Genomic DNA, 25422 nt, shown 5'->3' on the forward strand with positions numbered 1-25422 from the left:
GGAAGAGAAAGAAGAGAAAGAAGAGAAGAATTGAAAAGACATTAAACTTTAATAATTTATTCTTTTCAAATTGTACAGGCTGGGAACTATAAACTGTTTCATGAGCTTTCTTTCCTTCTTTAGGAGGTGTCCTTGCTACTTTGCCCTAGTTTTGTTTTTATTTATATTCTTTTTCCTTTTCCTCCACTGTCAATTTGAATTCACCATATATTATACATACATGTCTATATTTAATTAGAGAAAAATCTTAGAATATGCAAGTGATTATCTAAAAATTTTAAATACCAGGTAAGCTTAATATCTTAAAAAAAAACTAAAGCAAAACTAAATTCACCATTATTTTCCATCCTGGTCAACAAGTATGGTGATCTGTTCATAAGGCTTGACTGTACTCAGAAGGAAAAAAAAGCGCTCTCTTCCCCAGGGCCCTCTGTAGGTTTTCTCTTGCAAGAGAGGAACTTTATGAAGTGTCTGCCTTTTTAGGAAAAAGCCCTCAAGCCTGCCCTGGGCAGCTGTACCGGATTGCTGCCACGAGATCAGAGAGGCAGGGTCTGGATCCAAATCACACAAAAAAGCCAAGCACCTTGAAGCTGGCCCTACACCTTCTCCAGGTGAGGCCTGGACCCTGTCTTCCACATCACCTGGGGCTGATGTGAGGTCAGAAGAACAGCAGGACTGGAGACAAATGAAAATCACACAGGCAGCCTTTTTAAAGTGATTTGCTTTTCGACTCTTCCTTATAAAACTACTCTGGTGGAGCAGCTTGAAATAAGAGATGAAGCAAATAGGAAAGTCCTGGGGAGAGAGGAGAAGACAATGTGAAAAATGCCCCAACGTGCCCTCCTCCCCGTCTATCGGGGCATTCGAAAGCCACCATGCCAACCGAGGCCCAGCTTGGAGTCGTTTCCTAGGCCCAGAACGTTAAGCATCGCTCCTGGGTGCCTGTGGCCATTCTAGCCCCTGGGTCTGAGCCGTCTGCAAAACTAGGGCCAGGCCGCTCTGTCCTTCCCCACCTGTTGTAATCTTCCCGAAGGGTCATCAAGAGTCCCGCGCTAGGATCCAGTCTAGCCTGTCCCCGCAGAGCACGTGGAGACGGGCGTCCTCTTCAGGACGCGCCCAGTGGTCGGCTCCAGCCTGCGAGGGCATATGGCGAGGAGGACCTGGGTCCCAGAACGCGCCAGGTGCGCGCGCACCCGCGTTGCTAGGAGACCCGCGCGTTGTTTACCGTGGGGGCGGAGCCGAGCCGAGCACCAGGGGCTCCCAACCCACCATGGCCTCCCGCAGCGCGGGCACACTGCTGACCGATTTCAATACTGCCTACGTGGCCCCCGCCCTGATACCCGGGTAAGCCGCCGCGCCCCGCCACCCCTGCACCTGTCACAGGGCCTCCGACCCCCACCCCCTGGCGCCCTTCCCTTCCCCTTTCCTGGTCCTCCAAACTGGGTTCTCTTTGAATAGTGGCCTTGGGGTTGTATGGCAGTGGGTAGAGCTGGTGCTGACCATTCTCCCAGGTAGGAAGTCAGGTCGCTGAGATGGGGGCGCAGCACCGGCCAGGGATAGCCGGACCTGGCCTGGACGGTGCTGGGCACTGGAGAGGAGACGAAGATGCACTCATTTGGGCTTTGGTGTTTGGAGACCTCAAACAGCAGCCTAGAGCACATAGAGAGACGAGGGGAGACCCCGAGAAAGGAGCAGGGCAGTGCAGGGGTGATCGGGATTGAGGCGGGATTTATGGGTTGGAGGAGGGAAAGAAAACACTGTGAGCACCAGCTGACAGGATATGGCAGGACAGGATGGGCCAGAGTTGATAGGACTATGACTGTTTGCTAGACTTTTATATGTATTTACCCCGGCACGCTGAACAGATTATGCAGCAATTTTGCTTAGCTGTGTGTGTGTGTGTGTGTGTGTGTGTGTGTGTGTGTGTGTGTGTGTGTGTGTGTGTGTGTGTGTGTGTGTGTGTGTGTGTGTGTGTGTGTGTGTGTGTGTGTGTGTGTGTGTGTGTGTGTGTGTGTGTCCATGTGCCCTAGTACTGGGGTTTGAACTCAGGGATTGGGTGCGGTCCCTTAGCTTTTTTTCTAAAGGCTTGATCCTCTACTCTTTGCATCATTGGTTCATTGGTGATTAGAGCCTCATGGATTCTTATCGCTTATGCCCCTGCTGGCTTTGAACCGTGACCCACAGATCTCAGCCTCCTGAGTGGCTATGATTACAGGCATGAGTCACCAGTGCCCCCTTGGCTTGTTTTTGAATAGAATAAGCAGGCCATGGAGAGGAGAGGCTGTCATGGTAACAGGCAGAAGTAGCTGCAGCTAGGGCCTTGGCATTCATTTCTGTCCAGCCTGTATCTGGGGAGAGGGCCTTCCTCTGAATGATGGGCAGCTCAAAAGTTTCTTCTGTTCTCATCAGGCAAAGTTGATTTACCCAGGTCATGGTAGTTTCCCCTTGGGGAAACTAGTCAGGGGTGTTAGAACACTACCTTAGGACTTGCCTATTCTGTCTTTCACCCCTTGGGCATTCACATGAGAAAATGTGCCAAGTGTTTATAACTGGTAATAAAGACAAAAGTGGGCATTGCCCTCGAGGGGCTCCAATCTGGTGCACGTAAGACTCAGTTCAAATTTGTCTCTGCAGCCTTGGCTAATGTATGTAATCTGCATTCTGGCTGTCACTCATGGTTTGGTTTTATCCATTTAGATTTTTGTTTTCTTTAAAATGCCTGACCCTTTGGCCATTTGCTATCTATGTAGCAAAGTCTGGGGCTTTTATAATCCTGGCGCCCCATGATTCCCTCTCCCTGGAAGCTGGGGTGTGTGCTGTGGGTTTCAGATGGAATCCCAAGTACCTCTCTATTCATGTCCCTTGTTTGCACCCTGGAGCAGCAGCCCTATCCCATGATTACTTTGGAAATGGTGATTATGAGCCTTCATAAAGAAGGCTTAAGCTTTGCCCTAACACTGCTTGGTTAAGCCGCTGAGCCAGTGTCTGTTGCTTTTGTGTGTGGAATTTTCTGGGTGGGATTTGCTCTCTCTCTTTTTTTGTTGGTCATAGGGCTTGAACTCTGGACCTTGGTGCTGTCCTTCAGCTCTTCAGCTCAAGGCTAGTGCTCTACCACTTGAGCCACAGCGCCACTTAGTTTTCTGGTGGTTTATTGGATGAGAGTCTCAGATTTTCCTGCCCAGGCTGCCTTTGAACCCTGATCCTCAGATCTCAGCCTCCTGAGTAGCTAGGATTACAAGCCACCGGCACCTGGCTTGCTTTCTCTATAAAGGCCCCCATTAGGTAGGTATGGTGGCTTAAGCCTTTAATTATAGCTACTTGGAAAGTGGAGATCAGGGATTTGTGGTTCAAAGCCAGATGGGCCAAAAAAAACCCAAAAACCTGATATCATCTCAACCAGTGGCTGTACATAGTGGTACTTGCCTATCATCATGGGGGTATGCCTGTCATCCCCAGAGATTCAGGGAAAACATAAGTAGGAGGATTGTAGCTCAGGACAGCTTGGCCATAAAGCAAAACCCTCACTTAAAAAATAACCAATGCTGGGCTGGGAGGGTGGCTCAGTGGTAGAGTGCTTGCCTTGCGTGCCTGAGGCCCTGGGTTCAATTCCTCAGCACCACATAAGCAGAAAAAGCTGGAAGTGGCGCTATGGCTCAAGTGGTAGAGCGCTAGCCTTGAGCTGAAGAGCTGAGGGACAGCGCCCAGGCCCAGAGTTCAGGCCCCCACAACTGGCAAAAATAAATAAATAAATAAATAAATAAATAAAAATAAAAAAATGACCAATGCTAAAAGAGGCAGTGGGCATGGCTCAAATGGTAGAATGCCTGCCTAGGAAGCACAAGGCTTTGAGTTCAGTCTCCAGTACCAAAAATGAACAAGGTCCCCATCAGCAAGGAATGAATTGAGTCATCTGATGTTTTCAGATGCTACCTCAGTGGCAATCTTGTTAACGCAAAAATCCAGAGTCCCTTCTAGCCTTGGATAATAATTATTTTTTCTGTGTCTTTTCAAGCACGAATCACAGATTTTACAGCATTGCAGTCTCTTCTGACAGTCCAGTCACTGTTTAGTTCTATCACAATGCAGTTCTAGCCACAGAGGCAGAGGACATTCATGTTGGTGGGGACCCCATAGACCTCATAGATCAGCCCCTTCCTGTTCCAGACATGGGCTCTGAGTCACAGAGGGTCTTGTCTCAGCCTCATGCTGTTGATGGTAAGCCATGCTGGAACTAGATCTCCGGTGCCCAGTGGTAGTACTATAAATCCCTGAGGATATGCCAGGCACCGTGTTGAGCCCTTTACTCCTTAAATAAAAGTTGTCACAATCCAGATGAGAAATGAGCATTTGTAAGCAGCTGGCTATGGCTGTTTAGCAAAGAAGTTGCTGAGCCAAGTCTTTGTGACTTTAATACCTCGGCTCACCTTCATAGCTATTCTGAACCCTCATGTAGCATTTTACCCTGCTTCTGTCACTTAGCACAGCGGGACTAGAGTTGATTGTGAGAGATATACCCTGGAGTCAGCACAGCTAGGTCCAAATCCTGGTTCTACTACTTTCTTACCCTGGGCAACTTGTCATATCCTCTCTATAACTCACTTACCTTATCTGTTAAGTAGGAATAATAACAGTATGCAGTTATAGGAGACTTAAACTAGTTAGCATATAGGCAAGGCATAGTGGTGGTGCATGCCCATAAGCTTAGCTATTCAGGAGGTAGAGGTAGGAGGATCATGTCTGAGGCCAGCCCAGGCAAAGTTAGCACAAGACCAGCCTGTCTGAAAAGCAGACTAAAAACAAGAATAGGAATATGGATTAAGTGGTGGAGCATTTGCCTAGCAAAAGCAGTGCTCTGAGTTTAATGCACATACATACCCATACACAGGGAGGGAGGGAAAGAGAGGGAGGGAAGAAAGGAAGGAAGGAGGGAGGGTGGGAAGGAAAGAAGGAAGGAAAATAGGGAGGCAGGCAGACAAGCTGGCTTCACCTGGATCTATGGCAGAAATGTGCTCCACCTTCACCCCAGAGCTTGAACACTGTAGTAATCTAATTAATGAAAAAACAATCAAAATGGCATCCTTGAACACCCTGGGAGGGAATGTACAGCAGCAGCTATATAGCACAGTGGTCCCCTGTACCCACATTTCACTTTCTCAAATTTCAGTTACCCAAGGTCCATTGTGGTCTGAAAGTACTGGATGGAAAATTCCAGAAATAAATAATTCACAAGTGTTAAGTAACTTTTAATTCAGCATGTCGTTATAATTGTTCCATTGTGTCAGTGGTTATTGTTTATCTCTTATGGTGCCTAATTTATAGATTAAGCTTGATCACAGATTTGTACGTGGAGGAAGATGATGTAGTATATAGTTCAGTGTGTTTCTGTGCAAGGTTTCAGGTATCTGCTGGGGGCTGGGATGATCTCACATGTAAGTGGACTGCAACAGTGCTAGCTACAGTAAAAGGACTCAAAATTGTGGGCTTTTAGACTTTGTTTTTTAATATGATTTGTTTCAGTGTAACTTTATATAGCCTAATTTTTAGTTCTCAGTTTCTAAACAACAGGTTTGACATATTCTTGAAAATTGAGTCTTTTTCTCTCTCAAGTTGATCTGAGCTAGCTGCCTGTAGCATGCCACACTGCCTGCACCTCCCAGCTTCCTCTGGCCTGTGGATTACCTTGCAGAAGAGGGGTGAGCAGAGCAGGGAGGGAAGGCTTACCCGGGGAGGGAGAACTTGCCTGTCACATCTCCCAGGAATCTTCCATTCCAGCCCAGCTGTGACACATGGAGCTCTCCCAAGACGGCCCAGTGTATCCCAGGGTATGGAACATAAGCCATCACATCTGCCTAGGAAGGCACAGAGATGATGTACACACAGATGTTGGTATCAGACTCTCATTGGGAGCATTAACAAACACACATGCGTCCGTCCCATCTAGGCATTCTGGCACTGGTTAGGCTGGATGAGGACACTGGGAGTTTTGAAAGATCCAAGGTGACTCCAGGCTGCCACCAGGAACAAGGACAGAGTACCTGTGGCAAGGGTGGGGCTGTTCTCTAGGCATGTCTCAAAAGAAGCTCCCATGGAGGGGCTTTTCCCCCCTGTGCGGTTCTCCTTGGCAGCCCCCAGCCCCAGGTTGGCAGGTCTGACTGCAACATAGCAGTCAGTAAAAACAACTGGATGGTTGCGGGGGAGGAGGAGACGGGTCCAGGAGTGGGTCAGGGAGGCTCTGTGGAAAAGGGAGCCCCTTCCAGGGGTCTGGAAAGGAACCTGGAAGGACAGGTAAGATCACTGATGGTCGGGCAGGGAGAAGGGGGTGGGGAGAGAACCTTCAGAGGCGAGTGTGGCTTAAGCAAAAGCCACCCTTCTTGCAGGACATTTTTTTCAGCAGCAAGCAGCCTTTGTGGCTTGAGTGGAAAAGCCACAATAGAAAGGCAGATAGTAAGGCTGGAAAGACCTCGTGTGGAGGCCCACATCAGGAGGCCCCAGCAGCTGCCCCAGTTTCTTCTTGTTAAGGAGGAGGCCTCCAGGTTCTAACCCAGGGGAAGGATCTGATCAGCAGTTTCTGCAGGAAAAGGTGCTGTGAGCTGCTCGTGGGATGAGACATGGAGAATAGTAACAAGCTAATTAGTTAATAAGACTGCTCAGGAGATCTCTGATGCTCATGGTAATTAATTTTAATGTTAGCTATGGGGCCAGCCAGCGCTGTTAAAAGGCAGGCAAGGGACCGCTCCTGGCACATACAGGAATCCATGGTAGGCTATAGAATCCACACAGGATATCTGCTCAGAGTCCTGGCTCGTGTGTGTGCAGGTGGACCAATCAAGAAGCACACGTGAGAGTGCCATTGGGACTGTTCAATGCCCAGTTAGAAAGCCTGCCATTCCCTCTGCTGCTTCCCATCACATTGGCCTGGCGCTAGACCAACACAAACAGGGCAGCAGAAGGCTCTTCCCATAGGACCAGGCTTTTGGCTCACAAATGCAAGTACCTTGGAGGGACAAAGACTTAGCTTTCCAAGACGTTCCCCGCTGAGTGCTAAAAGATGGGGACCTGCATGCCTGTGAATACGTGTGCATGCGCACCTACACTTCCAACTTCTGAAGGGAAGCCAGGCAGAACTTGGAGGGCTGCGGAGGAGGGGGCTTCTAGTCTATTGGGATGCAAATATCTTGGCATTCAGAGACAGTGGGAAGACAGGAGCAGAGGAGGAACATGGCAAAGAGCTTGGGGGTGGTGCGGAGAAGAAGTCACGTTTCTCAGCTCCTTGCTTCACCCCAGCCTGACGCCACTTGGTGGGTGGGACACTTCATGTGCTCTGACGATCAGGGCCGAGTCCCTTATAAAGCCCCCAATGTTTCTGGACTTCTCACTCCTTCAGTGAGCAGTTACGAAGCACTTGTCACACGCTAGGTGCTGATGCTCAGGGAGAATGCAAATTAGCAGAGGAGGTAGACTCATGGATCTGAATTCAGACTAAGGATGAGAATCCTAGCATGGCCAGGTGAGCACAGACAGAGGGTACACAGGAAAGGCAGGGAAGACTAACAGATAGCACTGGCACTACCCAAGTAAATGGTGGGAAGTCTGCCATGGGCAGGAGGCACGCAGCATGCCAGGTAATAAAGGAACTCCTGCTAGGCAGGGAGGCTTGGGGCACAAAGGGCCCTGGGGAGAACTAGGAAGAGGTGAGACAGATTGCTCTGGCCTCTGCAGGCTGCAGGGGTGAAACTTGGTCCAAGACACTAGGAGAGGTCAGCCTGTCCAAGTGAGCACAGCACTGGGAAGGAGGTGAGCAGAGGGAGAGAGGGAGAGTGCCTGCACCTAGATAGGACTGCGAGAGAGAGGGGTGTACAGGGCAATGGAGGAGGGAGGAAGAGGGGGCTACAGGTTCTAGTTTCTGGCTCAGGTGAAGGGTGGATGGCGATGTTAACCAGGACAAGAGTATAATGGAGAGGAGGTAGAGCAGGCTGATTCCCTGTGAGGATCTACTACCAGGAGAATGGCAGAGGCCAGTGATGGAGCCTGGCAGCACTGGTACATAGGCAGTGTTGGAGGGCTCCCAGGCATGGGTCACTGGAAAGAGATGAGGACAGTGGAGTAACACGAAGGCTAGATGATGAGCCAGAGCAAAAGCTCACTCCTCTCCCGTCCAATCCAACCCCTCAAAGTCTCATCCCACGGAACCAGTTCACAGAGTCCAGCTAGTACCACCCATGGAAATGGACCTTCCTTCTTGACTTTAGTAGTCAGAGAGCCCTGACCATGGGCTGAATTGGGTTGGAGCTGGTAATGCTAGTTCCAGCATGACATAGCTTGTGACACCCTTTCTCCTGCAAGAGGGGAAATTGGTGCTCCTGGCCCCTAGCATCATGTCAGGCACACAACGGGCTCTCAAAAAGGGACTTTTTAATGACATTAGACTCACTTTTTGGAAAATGACATATAACTGGGTACTGGTGGCTCACACCTGCAATCCTAACTACTCAGAAAGGTAAAATATGAGGATCAAAGTTTGAAGCCAATCTGGGCAGAAGTCTGTAAGACTCTTATCTCTAATTAACCACCCAAAAGCCAAAAGTTGAAGTGTGGCTCAACTGGTAGCATGCCAGTCTTGAGCAAAAAAACTAAGGGACATCCTTAGCCCTGAGTTCAAGCCCCAGGACTGGCACGCACGCGCACGTGCGTGTGCGTGTACGCGCACACACACACACACACACACACACACAGGATACATATACAAAGCAATAAATTTCCCCATAGCCAAGGCCCAGGCTTAGCTACCATTTGTGAACATGACTCTAGGTTGCCCCATCTGCATATACAGAAGAAAAATGACTGGATGAAGAGGTAGATAGATGAATGGAGGGGTAAATGTAAAGAGAGATAAAAGTAATTTTATACAAATATGGCCAGGTCAGATTTCCTATTTCATAATGAAAAGGATGAAATTTAAGAGATTAAGTTTTCACTAGAATTTAAGAGAAAGAAGATGAAACAAAATGGAGGAATAGACTCTAGATAATTTCAACTCATCGCAAGAGATATTAATCCTTAATGGAAGGTGGGGGAAAGAGAACAAAAAACATTAAAGTGCAGAGTTTTTATGCCTTTTTTAAAAAATCACATTTCTATTTTTGAGGCCATGGGTTGATGCTCAGAAGCATTCTTAGTAGGTACACGCCCACCTCCCCTCCACCCACCTCCCAATTTTGGTTGCTTTAAGTTATTTTTACTTTGACAGGTTTTGTAACATTTACTTGTGTTCTGCAAGCAGCAGTCACCTGGCTGCTATTTGTAGCTCTGCTCTTGAATAGAGGTGGCGCTCACCACCCATCATTCTTGTAGAGCTCCTACAGAGCAGAATTGGGTTTTCACCCTCTGCTCGGCAGGGGTTTGCCAGTACACACTTCTTTCAGGAGGGGCTGGTGAGCGCTTGGTTTCCCAAGGTCTTTCATGCTAGGGATGCACTGGCTGTGTACCTGGCTGACCACCTGGCCCATGGGATGTTGTCAGGTCTTGTGTACATGTGTGCTGCAGACTGGGGCAGACATCTCTGGTCTGTCACTTTATCTTCTTTGTATTTCTCCCATCATTCCTACATTCTGAACTGAGAAATGAGTGAGAGAGGCTATCAGAGAATGGATGAGTGATAGACTGAACCGTAGAATTTCATGTGGGCTGGAGTCTACCCATTAGAACTTCTGCCATGGGGCGGCAACACCTGCTTGCTTCCATGGAAAAGTAGGAGAGAGAGTGAGCTCCCCTGATTCAACTTTCCCCTTCAACCCACCACTCCATAGTTCTTCTCCTCCATGTACAAGAGCCAGGGCGGCTGGAGTTCCTTCCATAGCAGGACATGGGACAGAAGGAACCATTCCTACCTTTTCCCCCCTTGTCTGTGACTTCTCAATTTCTTAAGTCTAGTTCGGGGGAATCTAATGCATAGCATGAATTACTAACAGGAGCTTTACTTATGCTTCCTTCTAAGTGGGTTTCTTCATTGGTGGGAATATTGTAGAGGGCCAAAGACATTGGGTGACCTTACATGATCTTAATGTAAAACTAGCGGTTTACCTTTAAATGGTGGGCCCTAAGTCAGCTTAATGGGGTTGAAGAAACAAAGGCAATAGGCCCACAGCATTCCTTGGAGAGATTGGGAAATAAAGGAAGAAGAAATGTCATATGAGACAACAGAAGGCCTTCTGGGAGTTTGGGATCTAGAAAAGGTTCACCTGTGTCAAGAAAGAGGAGACATTCAAGATGGCAGAGGGGAAGGATGGAGGCAGAGAGAAACATGGAGAGATTTGCTGGGGGGGCAAGGCCTCAAATGAGCAGGATAGGTAGGCCCCAGATCGAGGAGGAAGGGCAAGCCAGGCCCCCAGAGAGGAGGACAGTGCCTCCTGGAAGGAGCCAAGCGGGCTGCACAGGCTCATGGGAGAGGGCAACAGGACTCCCCAGTCCCCATCTGTCAGTGGGGAGCTCAGGAAAGACTCAGGGTGGGTGGGAAAGCTTCAGGACCACCGGGGCCATGATATCAAAGGTGGTGCACCATGGGAAGTCACTGATTGTGAGCAAAGAGGCTAGCGAGAGACCTTCCAGGCCAGGGCTGGAGTCCTCCTGTGCAGCCTGCGCTGTGGCTGCTGGTTTATGCTCTAGCTTAGGCTAGATCTCATGAGGAATCTGTGGGGGTGGCAGCAACCAGGAACCGTGGTGGAAAGCAGCTGGAAGGTCTGTCACAGTCACTCTGTGTTGATGTCTTGCCTTGTTCCTGAAGATACAAGGAAATAAAACATTGCTACCTAACTGTGGATCAATCCTCATCCTAGCAGCCAGGGGGCTGAAGCTGAGGTGGCCATAGAGGCTTCGAAGCCCAGACCTCCAAGCCTCTGTGAGGTTGCGGACTTGGCAGGAAGGGATAGATGCTGCTTCAGGGACCTGGCAGCTTCCAGCATGCCACTGGCTTCCCTGGAAACCCAGTGTCCTGGCATGTGGACAGGAGTGCCAAAGCTGCACATCCCTGGAGCTGGCCACAGGTCTTTGCTGTTCATGTGTACAGTCCAGCTGTAAACAGCATGGGTATTGTAGGCCTGTCACCTGCTTATCATTTCACATGTTTAAAAAGCAATTTCCTCCCTCCCATGTGCTAGATCCAGCACTAAGAAATGGGGAGATAAAGCTGGGAAAAATACAATCAAGTTCTGCCTTTAAGAAGCTCAGAAGAGGACAGAGAGAAATAGCTAATGGAGGACACTTTAAGGGGCAAGGGGAACAGATGTCCCTCTCAGACCTAGGAGAAGGGTTGATTTTTTTTTTTTTTAAGAAATGATCTATGGACAAATCTTAAACTCTTGAAAGCAAAGAGTAGGAAGTAGAGGTGTGGGAGCAGATGTGGTCGACATCCCAATGGCAGAAGACACAGGATGAGACCCCAGGAAAGGGAAGAGACAGAGGGTGGAGGGAGGGAGAGCTGATGAACTGTTTCACATACTGACCTGTGATGGCCTACAGGTGCAAGGCTGCCAGGAGGCTGGGGAGGAAGGTGGCCAAGGGTCAGAATGCTAAGGCTTCAGTTGCACAGTGTGGCCTGGTAGAAGCATGGAAATGGATCGGAGAGGTGTATGAGTGCATTTGGGAGAACAGGGCATGGCCAAGCTCTGATGATACAAGTAGAGGTATAGGACTCGGTGACTGACTGGCTGTGGGGAAGATGTGTGTGTATGTATGGGGGAGGAGGGGATTCACGCTCTAGGTACATCCATGGAAGGGGCCTAGTGTGTCCAAGCTTGAAGAGAGCTCCAGACTTGAGATGCCTATCAGGTGATGGCTAAGGCTGCCAGCTGGGTGCCATGACCAGGACAGACCTTGAAGGGAACCCAGCACTTCAGATGGGTAGAGGAGGAAGATCAAGAGGACATGAAGAAGGAACCACCAAAGAGGCAGGTGGGAGGAAGCTAAAGCTAACCAGGAGTTAACACCTCCAGGCAAGGCCAGCAGTGCCCAGAGCCGCAGGAAGGCCTGTGTGATTATGAGCAGCAGGCCACTGTGGCGGTGAGTCAGTTGGTGGAGGGCGAGTCTGTGGGCTGTGCTGATTAGAGAAGCTCTGTTCTCTTTGGCATCTACCCCATGTCAGACGCCCACAGTGGGATGCCATGAGCCTCCTCTAACCCAGGGACTCTGCTTCTGCATCTCCTATTCTTCCTATTCAGCTTTCCTGATGGTGGAGGGTGACCAAGCTGCTAAAGAGCTCTCAGCAATCCAGATCCTCCAGACCATCTATCTGCCTAGCACCTCATAAGACTGGTGTGTTTGGAACAAAGTGGCACCATCAGAATCTAGGCCTGGGCTTCTGACAAATCTAACTCTCATGACATTTGACCCTAAGGGCTCCACCAATGTCTGTTCTCTTTGCTCTCTAATGAGCTGGGCACAGAAAGCCAGAGGTGGAGGAGGTCCCCTATCTTAAGGCCAACCCTCAAGTAAATGGAGGCCCAGTAAGGGACAGTGATTTGCCTACAGAAGATGACCATCCAGGCAGGGATGAAAGAGGAGGCACCAGGCCTTTCTCCAGAGAGCTGTGCAGCCCCATGCACTAGAGGTCAGCCCACTATTCACAGAGCTGTATCTTCTCTTCCCCAATGCCACCGCAGGTACCAAGGCCACATCCCCAGTGTGGCCTTCTCCTTTGGCTCCCCGTATGGCAGCACCACCCTCCAGTACTTCCAGGATCACCGCAATGCAGCCATGAAGGGCCCGGCGGCCCTCAGCAAAGGGGGCTGCTTCCCCACCATCTATTCCCCCGAACCCGCCGCCGACACACTGCTCAGCCGCACCAGCACCTGGGAGCGCTTGCAAAACGTGCCCACCTCTACCCGCTTCAACCTGGACAGCGAACGCTCCGCCGCGCTGTCTCACTTCTACCAGGTGAGCTGCCTCTTACCCCCTCCTCCCAGCCCTGGGCCCCTGCCCTGAGCCTGGAGAGTGATGGGGGCCAAGGGAGACCCTGCCCCGCCCCTCCAGCAGATCCACTCCAGCAAGAAACCTGAGAGTTTGGCTGGCAAAGGGAGGGGCTCTGGACTCTGCTTCCCTCACCTCCCCCCAACCCCAGAGGCTTCTGTGACCCTGTCCCTGCCCATTCCCACAGCTGAAAGAGCTGCGGGTCTTCAGTCATACTCGGCTCTCACCTTCTGAGCCCTTCCAACCTAAAGTTTCTTGGCTCTGTGGACCCCTGCCATCTCCTACCTTAGTATAAGGCCAAATATTCACTAAAGCTCCCTGCCTAGAAGCCAGCCTATAGGTATGCCCACCAGGATCCCCAGTCTGCTGAGCTTCCCCATCTCCAGGTCCCCTGATGGCATGTCCTAGGTCAGACTCACTTAGACTCTACTAGACTCCTGGCTGGGAACTGAGGGGTATTGGGGGGGGGGGCAGAGGGTCTGTTGCAAAACATCCCCAGTGCACCACAGAGATCCAGGGACCTGTTTCCTGGTCCACAGAGACCGACCCAGCCTTGTTTCCTTGCTGAGGATGAGAGCTTTTCCCCTGCTATGCTGCTGGAATGTGTGGGTGTATGCGTGCGTGTGTGTGTGTGTGTGTGTGTGTGTGTGTGTGTGTGTTCCAGCTTTAACTCAGGACCTCAACTCTCACTTGGCTTTTTCACTCAAGGCTAGCACCTACCACTCGAGCCATGACCTCCCCTCTGGCTCTTTGCTGGTTAATTAGAGATTAAGAGTCTCAAGACTTGCCTGCCTGAGCTAGCTTTGAACCATGATCCTCAGGTCATAGCTACAATTACAGGCGTGAGAAACCAGCACTGGGCCTGAGTCCTCATCTTTCAGCGCATAGGTACTGCTTGATGCCAGGGCAAGGGACTTATGAGTCAGATGGCTTCCTCAAGGGCAGGGAGAGACAGCTCACTGACTCTGAGGAGCAGAGAACCCTGTGTGTATCTGCTGAGCTGGGGTAGCAGATTTGGCTTAGCTGCTTTCCATCTCACTCCTGGTAGCAAGGCTGGGAGGTGGGTGTGGGCATTGGGGTCATTAGCTATACTGGTTAGCAGTTGAGAAACTGCAGACTCCTTCAGGGAAGATGGCCTATCCACACATAAGGTTCAGCCAGGCATAGACTATCCACTAACAACCCGTCATCTCTTCCTGGGTCGAGCTATAGATTGCACAACAGCACCGGAATTACTACCGAGACAAGACTGGCACAGTGCCTCTGGTCCCCTACTTCGTGCTGCCTGTGAAGGAGCGAGATAGATACCCCATCCCCAATGACCTGTGAGTGCCTTCCCTCTCTTCATCCATGTAGTCAGCAAATGTGTATCCCTTGGGTACCTGCACTTGCCAGAGCCTACAGAGCACCCAGACTGAGAAACCAGTTAGCAACCCTGCTTGCAGCGTAAAGTGACAGTTACAAAGCACGAAGGGCTGAGTTCTGGCAGCCCCAGAGGAGGAAGGTGATTTGCCAGAAGTGATTTCCCCACCACATGTGCTGGGAATTGGGAAGCGCAGCGCATATAACCCTCGCTGCACAAGGAGTTGCTGCCCACTAGTGGACAATGTGGGCGCTACACTGAGCAAGGAGTCTTGTTTCCAGCCCCACCCACCCAGATTGAACCATCTGAGAGGGGCTTGGAACCATTCCCTCACTAGGGTCTTGGGAATATCTTGAAAAGTGTAACTAGATAAAACATAAAAGTGCAAGAAGATAAAACATGAAAGTTCCTTGCAGCCCACCTCTCACAGCTGGGGGAATCCGGGAGAGCTTATTTTCCCAGGGAAGGCTTGCTCTGCCCAGCAAGAAGATCCAAGCAATGTCATCCCCATTAGCATCATCAGCATCACCTCAAGTCTACCCCAAAGTGTCTTGTGGCTGGTGTAGGGTGGTGCCTAAACTGGAGAACCAGCTAGCTCCCAACTTATTCCTCATTCCACCCCTACCACTTCCTCTCTTGGTCCCAGGAAGGGACAGCAGCAAGTCAGTGGAAAGATTTGGGGTTTCCAACCCTTGCTGACCCCTGCCTGCCTCAGATCCCCGTCCTCACCAGCCTGTTGCAAGCAAACCAGCAGCAGCTCTTCCCACTCAGCTCAATAGATTACAGGCATAGCTCCGTTGCCTCTAGAAGTCATTCTGCATGACACACGGATCTGTTTCATGAACAGGAAAACTGAGGTTCAGTAATGGCCTCAGGAGCTTAAGCCGAGTCACTCCATGATTGGAGACTGGGCTTGGAAAGGACCCCTGTCTCCTGTGGCCAACTGAAACCACTGTCTTGTTCATCTCCACCGTGAGGGGTAGCTGTGAGCCAGCGGGTCCCTGGAGACAGAGACTCTCCCAGGATAGATGTCCTCCTGAGACCTGTTTGACAGGATGTGCTCCTCCTGAATCTGCAAATCTCTACCTCTCTTCCTTCTCTAAGCTGCCTGGCAGTTTCATACCTGATACAGAGCATCAACTAGGTAGTGTAGTTAGGGACAGAGAGAAGGCAGCTCTGTGGCCTGGGGAGTCTCCCCTTCTGTAGTTCCATCACACCACCATCACCATCATCACCACTGCTGACATCATTACCACATCACTAGCATCATTACCACCATCGTTGTCACCATTACCACCATTACTATCACCATTACCACCATCATCATCACCACTGACATCATTACCACCAGCCCTATCATCACCACCACCATCATTGTCACCATTACCACCATCACTATCACCATTACCACCATCATCATCACTGTCACCATTACCACTATCACCACAATTGCCAACATCATTACCACCACCATCACCACCACTGGCATCATCACCACCATCACTATCATCATTACCACCACCATCATCATTGTCACCATTACCCACCATCAGCATCATTGCCAATATCATTACCATCATTACTGACATTACTGACATCATTACCAACATCACTATCATCATCATCATCGTCGTCATCATCATCATTACCACTATCACCACCACCATCATCACCACCACTGACATCATTACCACCATCAATATCATCATTACCACTGCCACCATCATTACTACCATCATCATCATCACCACCATTACCACTATCACCACCATCATCATCATTGTCATAACCATTTTCATCATTACCACCACCATCATCATTGTCACCACCATTTCCACCATCATCACCATCACTATCATCATTACCACTACCATTTCACCATTGCCAATAGCATTACTACTACCATCACCATCATCACCATCATGATCACCACCACTAACATCATTACCACCATCACTATCATCATTAACCCCATCACCACCATTACTATGATCATCTGCACCAACACGATCACCACCACCAACACCATCAATACCACCATCACCACCACTATCACTAATATCATTACCACCATCACCACTACCACCATCACCACCATCAATACCATCATCATTATCACCACCATGATCATCACCACCACTATCACTGCTACCATCACTCATCACCCCTAACATCACCATCATCCTCCCCACTAGCACCACCAGCACCAGTATCACCAGCATCTTTTATAATACTTGAGTATCCTCCTTGTCCAGCTTTGTGTTAAATGTTTCATATGCATAATCTCATTTACTCTTCAGAGCAGAGATGACGACAGCAACCCATGTCTATATGGGTTCACTTTAGCAGGAGATGGGGCCAGAATCCATGCCACATGTCTGACACCCATGTCTTCACTATAAGCCACAGGACCCTGTGAAATACAAATCACTTTCCCCTCAAGCCAGGGTAATTTAGCAGATGCCACATTGATGTGTGAGCTGGGGCCAGCAGGGCTGGGAGTGGGTGCGTGGGCTGTGATGAGTGTCCTTCACTCTCCCTTCCTGGCACACTGCCTGACAATTGCTCTATCTCCCCTCCAGGCCTCCCCTGAGCCCGATGAATAAGTGGCACCTCTTTAGAGTCTCCCCTGACAACCTAAAGACCTACCAGACCTTTCCATCGGGGAAGAGGGTGTCCCCGCAGGAGCGCCAGAGGAGGGACTGCTACTTTGAGTTCAGAGCGTGAGTCCAGGTGCCTGAAGACTGAGTCTCGGCTCCCACCAGGTTGGCATGCTTACAATAAAATCTTTAGCCATGACCACCCCCTGCACCTCTCCTCTGGGTCCTGGGAACTTGTCACTATGGCAGGAAAGTTCCCAAGGGTCAGTCAGCATTATACCTTCAGAGCCCCTGCAAAGCTCAGCCCAAGAAGTCAGGCCAGGAGCAGCAGCAGCCAATCCCTCTGGGCCACAGACCTGCCCCCCCCCCCCCGAGGAGGAACAGGTAAGGCCAAGACAGATGTGGTTCCCAAGTCTTCCTGAGTGGCAGGTCACTAAGGTTCAGAGACCTCCTGTTTCCACCGGGATTATTGACTGCTCCTTGTCTGAAAAGGAGGGGTGTGGCCCAGAACAGCCTCGCCAGCTGGGAGCAGGACTTGTCACTGAGTGTCATCTGCTTTACATGGCAGTGTGTGAGGGACACCTTAACACCCCCCTTCCCTGATGAAGAGATGTGGAGCTGCCTTTAAGCCACACTGTAGGAAGTGAATCTAGGTCTGTTGGATTGCCAAGCCCTGCTTTTTCCACTACACACCCTGCTTGTGGCCCACATGGAGATGGAGCATCAGCCTTTGGAACCCTGGAGAATGCAGAGCAGGGAGAAGCAGCGAATTGAATGAAACAGCTACTTCTGCATTTGGCCAAACTGGCAGGGTCAGGCTGACTTGGCCTCTACCCCTGACCATTTCTAGAAGTTTCCATGAAGATCTACTTCAGGTTCTGAAGATCTACTCCAGGCCAGAGGTAGACAAGGGAGTGGGTGACAAAGGCTACATGGCCTGGAAGGGTCCAGAGGTTCCAGCTTCTCTCCCAGGCTAATCCTGTGCCTACCTTATCTTCTGGAAGGGCAGGGAGGAATGACGTAAGTAACCACCTCTCTAGGATGGGACCCCACTCCACATTGTTCCAGTGCCCTCCCCAACATTCCAGCGCCCCCTTTGTTGAATCAAGGGTACTCCATCAAGACTCCCGTGCGTATGAGAACCAGGTAGCCCTTTGTCCACAGCCGGCAACATGCCCTCTAGTGGGGACATTGGACAGCCCCCAGAAGTTCTTCTGAGGGGCACCTCCTGTGTCCCAGAGTCCCTGATGTGTTGGACCCCAAACTGTCTCCGGAGTAGGCAAATGCATTCCAGAGTGTGGCTGCATAGCAAAGCAAATAAGCCTCAATTGTCAGTGACTTGTGGTCTCATCCCGAGGGTTTGGGAGAGGGGCAGAGTGGGGCCAAGATGTCTTCTCCATGGAGGAGGGCAGGGAAGCCAGGCGCCAGCTAGAATGACAGCTATGTGCACAGCTCTGTGCCCTCTGGCCCCGGAGATAGGAGGAAGGGGTGGGGCTCCAGAAGAGATGAAGGATGAAAGCTTTTCCTAGTGAACTTTGTCCCATTTGGCCTGGTGTCCTGTTCTTGACATGCATTGAGATTTGAACTCTGTCCTCAAAGATTGCTGTCCCAGCTAGCTTGGAGTTGTTGGCAAACTTAAGCCTTGGAATAAGCAGCTCTTAACACAGTCCTTGCTTTAAAAGAAAAAAGCAACAGCAGCATCAGTGCACTGACAGGGAAAATGATTTTCCTGTGCTTTCTTTTAGTAAACGATATTTTAAAGGAGAAGGGACAGGGAAAAGTCGTACTCCAAGTCAGATGCGTTGAGTGCCTGGTGGTGGCGCTGTTCCAGTGGTATCCCTCTTCGTATCAGCATCCCCAGAAGTGAATCCGAAAGGAGCTAAAAGAAAGAATTACCTTTGATTGGGGTGGTCCCAAGTGTGGGTCCTCTGGAGACCATCAAGCCACAGCCCCCTGGCAGTGATGTTAGAGGATGGGAGCCCTCATCTCCAAGTAGCTAGAAAGAGTGTGCATCTGTCAGAGCTAGAACATTACTTAGAGTCACTGAGGAATATTCAGAATCAAATTGAGAATAACTTGGAGGGAGGCTACGATGGCTTCCTGTCTGACCAGGCAGGGATCCCTAGTTGGCAGTGTGAAGCTAAGTGGGGAAGGAGTGAGAGAAGAAGCAGAGACGTTGGCCTGAGGGGGCCAGAGACGCAGAGAAAGACTCTTCTATGGGTTGGCATGTTTCCTCGCCTAGCCTGTGAGACCAAGGGGCAGAACCACGACGGACAGAGAAGACACATGTCCACAGGTGCCAGCTCAGCACAAGGGCCCTGCAATCACCACAAGGGCCACCTCTAGAGGGAGTGCATTTCCTATTGCCGGAAGGATCCAGAGAAGACTGGTGTACAGGGCTGGGGAAATGCAGAAGGGCTCTGTCATCTCAGGGTGTCTGGACCAGGGAGGCCCATCAAGGCCCCTTCTCCATCAAGGTCGGATGGTTTGCTTTTCTTGTTACATTTCGCTTCTTCTCTGAGCTCCTCGGCCAGCACCTGCACCTTCCATGCAGACCCCCAGCTCCCAGTGTCTGGGCCACTGAAGGCCACGCTCTTGAGGTTGTATTATCCAAAAGCCTGGGAATCCTGTTTGCCTCTCTGTCTTTTCATTTCCCAGGGTTACCTAATTTCTCAGCAACTCCAGTTTTGCTGATTCTAGAAGAACTGGCAAAGTGCGCTGTGCTGGAAACTCGCAACTTTCTTGGGAAGACACAGATGCTCTGTTGGCCAAGGGGAGGGAAACTGGGGCACCCCTTTTCCTCCCTACCCCTCCAGAACTCCTTACGTCATGAAATCTGGAGACTTGGCCATTGCGTGTTCAAACTCTGAGAAGGAGAGCATGTTGTCATTGTCCAGATCTGACTCCCTCAGGACCTGACCGGGGGATAGGAGACTGGTGTCAGATGATGAGAATGGGGTACTCTTCTACAGAGGGGCTGCCAGATGCCAGGATCTCTGCCAGATGCCAAACACTTGTCTCTTGGGGGTACCTGTGGACTCCCCACCCCCACAGACATCAGAGAGATGAGAATTATGCTAAGGTCAGGGGCCTAGTGAGCTGATTCGTATGCCTGGAAGGATTGCCCTTCGGGGCTCTAGCACCAATGTAGCAGTGAAGGTGGTCCCTCTGCCTGTCCCATTACACAGTCCCAGACAGGGATTTTGTACTGCAAGGGACAAAGGGCAGGCAGGAGGCAGCGCTGAGCTTCCTGTTCCAATAGCATTCCAATCTCTCTCTCTGTCTCTCTGTCTCTCTCTATCTCTCTGTCTCTGTCTCTCTCTCTCGTTCCTATTTCTTCCCACCCAGAAACCTTTGGAGGTGTTCAGGCTCTAGAACATATGTGGTTGAGCCCCATCATTGGTTTCAGGGCTGTTTCCATGCCTGATCACTCTAGGACACCAGGGTAACATAGCGTGTGTGGGGGTAGCAACGTTGTGAGGCATCCCTAAGCGGCTAAGGACCTTATTCTGCAGCGCCCCCCTGTGGGTGGGAGGCCCCAGATGGATGGACTGGGTACACTGCTCTGGAGACTCTAGAAGGTTCCTAGAAGAACAGGAGGGTTGAGGGTTAATTGCTTCCAGTTCTGTACCCTCTTTTGGGGCCCATCCCCATGGTAACTGCTGGGAACCATGGAGCCCAAAGACAAATGTGTCATCTGCTCTAGCCCTGGCCCAAGGTGACCTGACGTCCAGGGGCCTTGGGTGATGACCCCCGGGTCCCCTCTTGAGCCCCATGTTCGCACGTGGTGTATGAGGTCCATCATGAGGTCCTCAGACACATCATCATTGTCCAGCAGTCGGAGCACGATCTTCTGCAGGTCCTCCTCATCAATGAAGCCATTCTCATTGAAATCTGCAAAGAGGAGACAGGACTTAGAGTGAAGGAGTTGGGGTCTGAAGAGTTTGGGGTCCACAGTGCAAATCTCCATCAGCCTTTGCGAGTCTGAACAGGACCTGCAGCACGGCAGGCTACAGACAAACACGGGGCTAATGCGGCAAAAATAACAATCATAAACATGGACTAAGGACAGCTCCCTGTCCGCACCACTTTACCTTGTTTACATCAGTGAGTCTTCACAATCAACCCTAGCCTTTTTGGGAGGAATCTGCGGCTCAGAAGTGTTATTTCCACACTGCCTGGAGGTGGAAAGGGCAGGGATCCAAACCCAGCCAAGCTGACCCCAGAGAACCATGTCAACCATTGTGTTATGGAAATCTCCATCTCAAAACTCAGAAGTGGTGGTATCTTTAGATGGCCAGGAGCCTGGCCACATGGGGAAGTGGAAGGCAGCCTGGATTTGGAGCCAGAAGCCCTGGCCACCAGTCCCTGCTCCTGACTCCGTGCAGCAGCTGCATGACTGACCTGTGCACATGCCTCCCCAGCTCCTCAGAGAGGCGGGGAAGTAGTCTTTGCAGCCTGTGCCTCAGAAGAGGAGGGTACCACTGAAGATGTTGGCTGTGCCTTCAAAAGAGTCAGAGGCGGGAAGCAAGGGTCCCTCCAGCCTCTGGTCCCTAGCCCTGAACAGAGAGACTCTCAATGAATATCCAACATCACACTTCAGCACATGATGGAGACAGAGCTAAATCCAGGCAGTCAAACTCGATAGGAAGCCTATACTCTTTACCACCCATAACTGCCTTTTACCTCTTTAAAGGGGCAGTTCAAAACACATGCTACATTTTCCAGACTTCCCTGTTGCTAAATGTGGTCATGTAACTAAGTTCTGACCAGTAAGAGGTAAGAAGAGCAGATAACTTCTGGGAAAGTCAAAAAAAAAAAAAAAAAAAAAAGGAACAATGAGGTGACCTTGGGACTAGAGGACAAAGCAGTAAGTAGGAGGAACTTGAATCGTCAATGCTGTGCAGCTTCAGAGTCACTGTAGAAAACTGTTTCTGGCCTTCTACATATTAGAGAAATAAATACATTCACTTCCAAAAATAAATACATTCGCTTCCATCCATCTCACAAGCTGTCTTGCCTGTCATTTGACTGCCATAGTTAATCCTACTTCATTATCTGAGCCTCAGTTTTTCCATCTTTAAAATGGAAATGATAGTTAAATAGGAAAGGTTAAATAGGAAAATACTTGGCCGTCATCTGGAATACCGATGCTCAATACAGTAGATGTTTATTAAACATGGTGTGTACTCATCTTTTGAAGTTTGTTAAGTCCTAAAAATACAAACCTTAGGGACCTGTAACATCCCCCTTGCAGAATGGAAAGAAGAACTGTATTGGGCTCTGAGGGAAACTGAGGCCTAGAGTTTGCTGCTGCCACAAGGTCCTTGCCAAGACCTGTCTCTTTCCAAGGGCAGAATGTGGATGTGGAAAGGTACAGTGCAGCCCATGGCTCCTTTCCCCGTGTGGATCTCCTGTCCCTGAGCAAGGATGCTTCTGAGCGCTCTCCTGCCCAGCTCTGCCACCACACACCCTGGAAAGAAGCCTGGAACAGGTAAAAGGGGTCGAGGAGCCCGGGGCACTGGGCAGCCGCAATGATACCATGCTGCTGCTGAGAAGCTCTGCAGCACCTCCAGAAGACCCCGCAGTGTCCCCAGACATCCTGCTGGCCCAGCTCCCACAGGCGGAGACTGCAGCAAATGACATGGCTTTGGTCCTAAGCCATCTGGAAGCAGACTCATTTGCTAGAGTAAATGCAGTCCTGGACACTTCCTCTCCTTTTGGGGGTGGTGGGGGCAGAGCAGCCTGGGAAAGGCCGCTGGCCCAGCCCATGCCACCCCAGCCTGGGAACGGCAGACCCACAGTGGAGATGAATTCTCTTGCTCTTTCTCCAGGTTTTGTTTGCACATGCCCATACTGGGGCTTGAACTCAGGGCCTAGGCACTGTCTCTTAGCTTCCCCCCTCTCCCATTCAAGGCTAGTGCTCTACCACTTGAGCCACAGCTCCACCTTTTTGATGGCTAATTGAAGAGAAGTGCCTCACAGATTGTCCTTCCGTGGGTTGGCTTCAAACCATGATCCCCAGATCTCAGCCTACCGAATAGCTAGGATTACAGCCATGAGCCACTAGTGCCTGGCTGTTTCCCCTGTTTAGGGAGCTGGGACAGATTGGACTCAGCCATCAAATCTCTGCCATTCTTAAGCCCTGTAATTTACCAAGCACTGTTATCCACCTAGCATCCTTGGCTAAGTCTAGTGTTGGGAAGATTTAGCAAGGCCTGCCATGGGTGCTGAGGAGACTCAGGAAGAGGTGGGGGCTGTGATGAGGGAGTGGGAAGATGGCTTGGATTTGGTCTCTGATAGGTGAGAGACAGGGGAGGGCTTAGCTGGAGACCAGAATGTCCCTCACAGCAGAACCTGGAGTTCCACAGAGGTGTGGCTAGTCTTACTGGATTCTTGGCCAACAGCTATTCTTGTTCAGCATGACACTGTGTTCAGATTAAAATGCATAGCTTCTGAGTCTTCCTTATAGCTGGAGGTGGCCACATGATATTGTCTGGCCAGTCAAATATAAACCAGAGTTGCTGAGTAGAGATCCGAGAAATCTTGGGAAAGGAGAGCTAGTTTGTGCCTTTGGAGGAACAAATTTCCTTCACCTATTCCCTTCTCTTGCTGCCTAGAATGAAGATAAAATGTCTGTGGACACAGAAGCCATTTGTGGTCATGAGGTCATTGACAGTGTAGGAAGCATGAAGGACTCAAACCTTTGGTTACTTCTATTGATCAAGGAGCCATTGATCTAGCTCAGGCAGTCTGACCCCTGACAAAACAAAAAACAAGGGACACCTAACAATGCAGTCTTATTTAAGGTCATGGGCTAAAACAATGACTATCAAACTCTGTTGCACACAACAAATACAAAGCAAGCTTTGAAAAAGCCAAACAACAAGATCTACCCAGTACTATTACATCAAGTCTCTAGAGCTTGGGCCCCAGTACCTGTGATCTTCATTTGTTTTGTTTAACTCCCAGGTTAACTACCAGATCTGACGTGTATAAAAAGTTTGAGGGCTAGACGCCTGTAATCCTAGTTACCTGGGAGGCTGAGATCTGAGGATTGAAGTCAAAGGCAGCCTGGGCAGGAAAGTCCATGAGACGCTTATCTCCGATAAACCACCAGAAAACTGGAAGTGGTGCTGTGGCTCAAGTGGCAGAACCTTGTCAGGGACAGCGCCCAGACCCAGAGTTCAAACCCCACGACCAACAAAAAAAAGAAAAAAAGTTTGAGAGTCTGAAGGCTAAGAGGAACCTTGGAGGAGCTTGCAAAGTGCAGGTGGGTTGCTGATTCAGAAGGGGTGTGTGGGACCTTCAGGTCCACATTAAAAGCATCCTGGAGGGTCTGACACTCATGGTCAAGGACCACATCTAGAGTCACCAGAGCTGAGAGTATGGAGTTACTGTTTGGGCCGTTAGCTCAGACATGTCTCCGTGATTGTTACTATGACACCTTGCTGTCTTCCTCCTCTCCCTTCTTTTGATTGTTCCTCTTTTTTCATTGTGGACTGCTGCTCCCTGGACTTAGTGAGCAGCCTCCATGTGCCAGGCACTTAGGCACAGGGATCCTGCATTTCTCTTCTAATTGAACTGTGTGAGGACACAGATCCTTCCAAGCCCAAAGGAAATGCAAATAGCCTGGGCACATGTGATGCAGCTGGCATTGTAAGTCCCTGGGCATCCATCTGCATAGCTGGACTTTAAGGGGAAGGAAATCATGTGTGCTCCAGGGGCCTTCGAGAGGGGTGAAGGAAGACATCTGGACCCTGGGGAATGAAATGGTGACTTGAGCCCAGGCACTCAGTCTGATCTATCAGAATTAGGGCATTCTCACCATTTTAGAGCCCTGCTACCTTGCAGCCTAGACACACCTGCTGTTCTTCTACCCCCATGAGGGATTTGGGGATTAATGTTTGTTCGGTTCTGGAAACCAGGGGAAAATAGCATAGCAGACATCTTTTGAGATATCTGCACAGTCCATACTTGACTATCTCTGGAAAGCATCTCCACCCCCAAGAGCACAGCCCCTGCCACCATGTTTGTTCATGTGACTGCTTCTTTTCTGGCTGGATGTAATTGAGCAAGGCTGCTCACCCAACCCACAGAAGTAGCTCATTGGTTTGGCTAAGCTGATCAGCACCTGCTGAGAATTAGAAGAAACAGATGTTTGTGGCTAGCCAGCCAGTGGAGGCTACAGAGGACCGCAGTAGTCATATCTGTGCCCATGGGCAAAAGGACATAAAATGCAGATCTGAGGAGTTCACCGAGAGGAGCAGAGGTGAGAGTGTAAGCAGCCATGGAGAAGAGACAGTTGCTGCCTGGCTTCCTGACAGCTGTTTTCTAGCTGTTTTCCAGGCCGACTTCACTTTTTCCATACTGCTGCCAGTGGGAGTCTCCTCTCCTCCCCTGAGTGACACTTCTTGATGTTGATACCTTTGTATTACCTCTACTCCTTTTTTGTGTGAGAGAGGATAGGAACTTGCTTCTAACCAACAGAACTGGACA

General features: G+C 50.1%; 2 protein-coding genes across 3 annotated transcripts in view; one reads left to right on the forward strand and one right to left on the reverse strand.

Moving 5' to 3' along the window:
* Positions 1-1217: 1217 nt before the first annotated feature.
* Cimip2c (ciliary microtubule inner protein 2C) lies at positions 1218-19756 on the forward strand. 2 transcript variants are annotated; one of them, XM_070025185.1, is made up of 5 exons: positions 1218-1344; positions 12654-12927; positions 14173-14285; positions 16906-17088; positions 19582-19756. In XM_070025185.1, exons 1-4 carry the CDS (start codon positions 1271-1273, stop codon positions 17048-17050), a joined length of 606 nt encoding a protein of 201 aa, XP_069881286.1. In that variant the 5' UTR covers positions 1218-1270; the 3' UTR covers positions 17051-17088; positions 19582-19756. The 2 variants fall into 2 exon arrangements, with proteins under 2 accessions (XP_069881286.1, XP_069881285.1); XM_070025184.1 differs by lacking the exon at positions 19582-19756 and having other exon boundaries at positions 16906-17125.
* Positions 18645-25422, reverse strand: part of Cib4 (calcium and integrin binding family member 4) — a 44102-nt gene continuing 37324 nt past the window's right edge. The window contains exons 5-7 of the mRNA XM_070025186.1: positions 20708-20817; positions 19750-19838; positions 18645-18802 (exon numbers count right to left, since the gene is read on the reverse strand). Of these exons, the coding sequence (XP_069881287.1) occupies positions 18772-18802; positions 19750-19838; positions 20708-20817 (230 nt within the window). The 3' untranslated portion in view covers positions 18645-18771. The remainder of the gene's footprint in view (positions 18803-19749; positions 19839-20707; positions 20818-25422) is intronic.

This window comes from Dipodomys merriami, unplaced genomic scaffold, assembly GCF_024711535.1.
Source record: "Dipodomys merriami isolate MVZ:Mamm:240054 unplaced genomic scaffold, mDipMer1.0.p SCAF_17, whole genome shotgun sequence".
In the NCBI taxonomy this organism is placed as follows: Eukaryota; Metazoa; Chordata; class Mammalia; order Rodentia; family Heteromyidae; genus Dipodomys; species Dipodomys merriami.

Bases quoted from the DNA above. Each gene is read 5' to 3' on its own strand.
- Cimip2c (XM_070025185.1), top strand. From the start codon at position 1,271: ATGGCCTCCCGCAGCGCGGGCACACTGCTGACCGATTTCAATACTGCC. The intron at 1,345-12,653 runs GTAAGCCGCCGC...ATGCCACCGCAG, and splicing joins GCCCCCGCCCTGATACCCGG to GTACCAAGGCCACATCCCCA. The intron at 14,286-16,905 runs GTGAGTGCCTTC...TCTCCCCTCCAG, and splicing joins TACCCCATCCCCAATGACCT to GCCTCCCCTGAGCCCGATGA.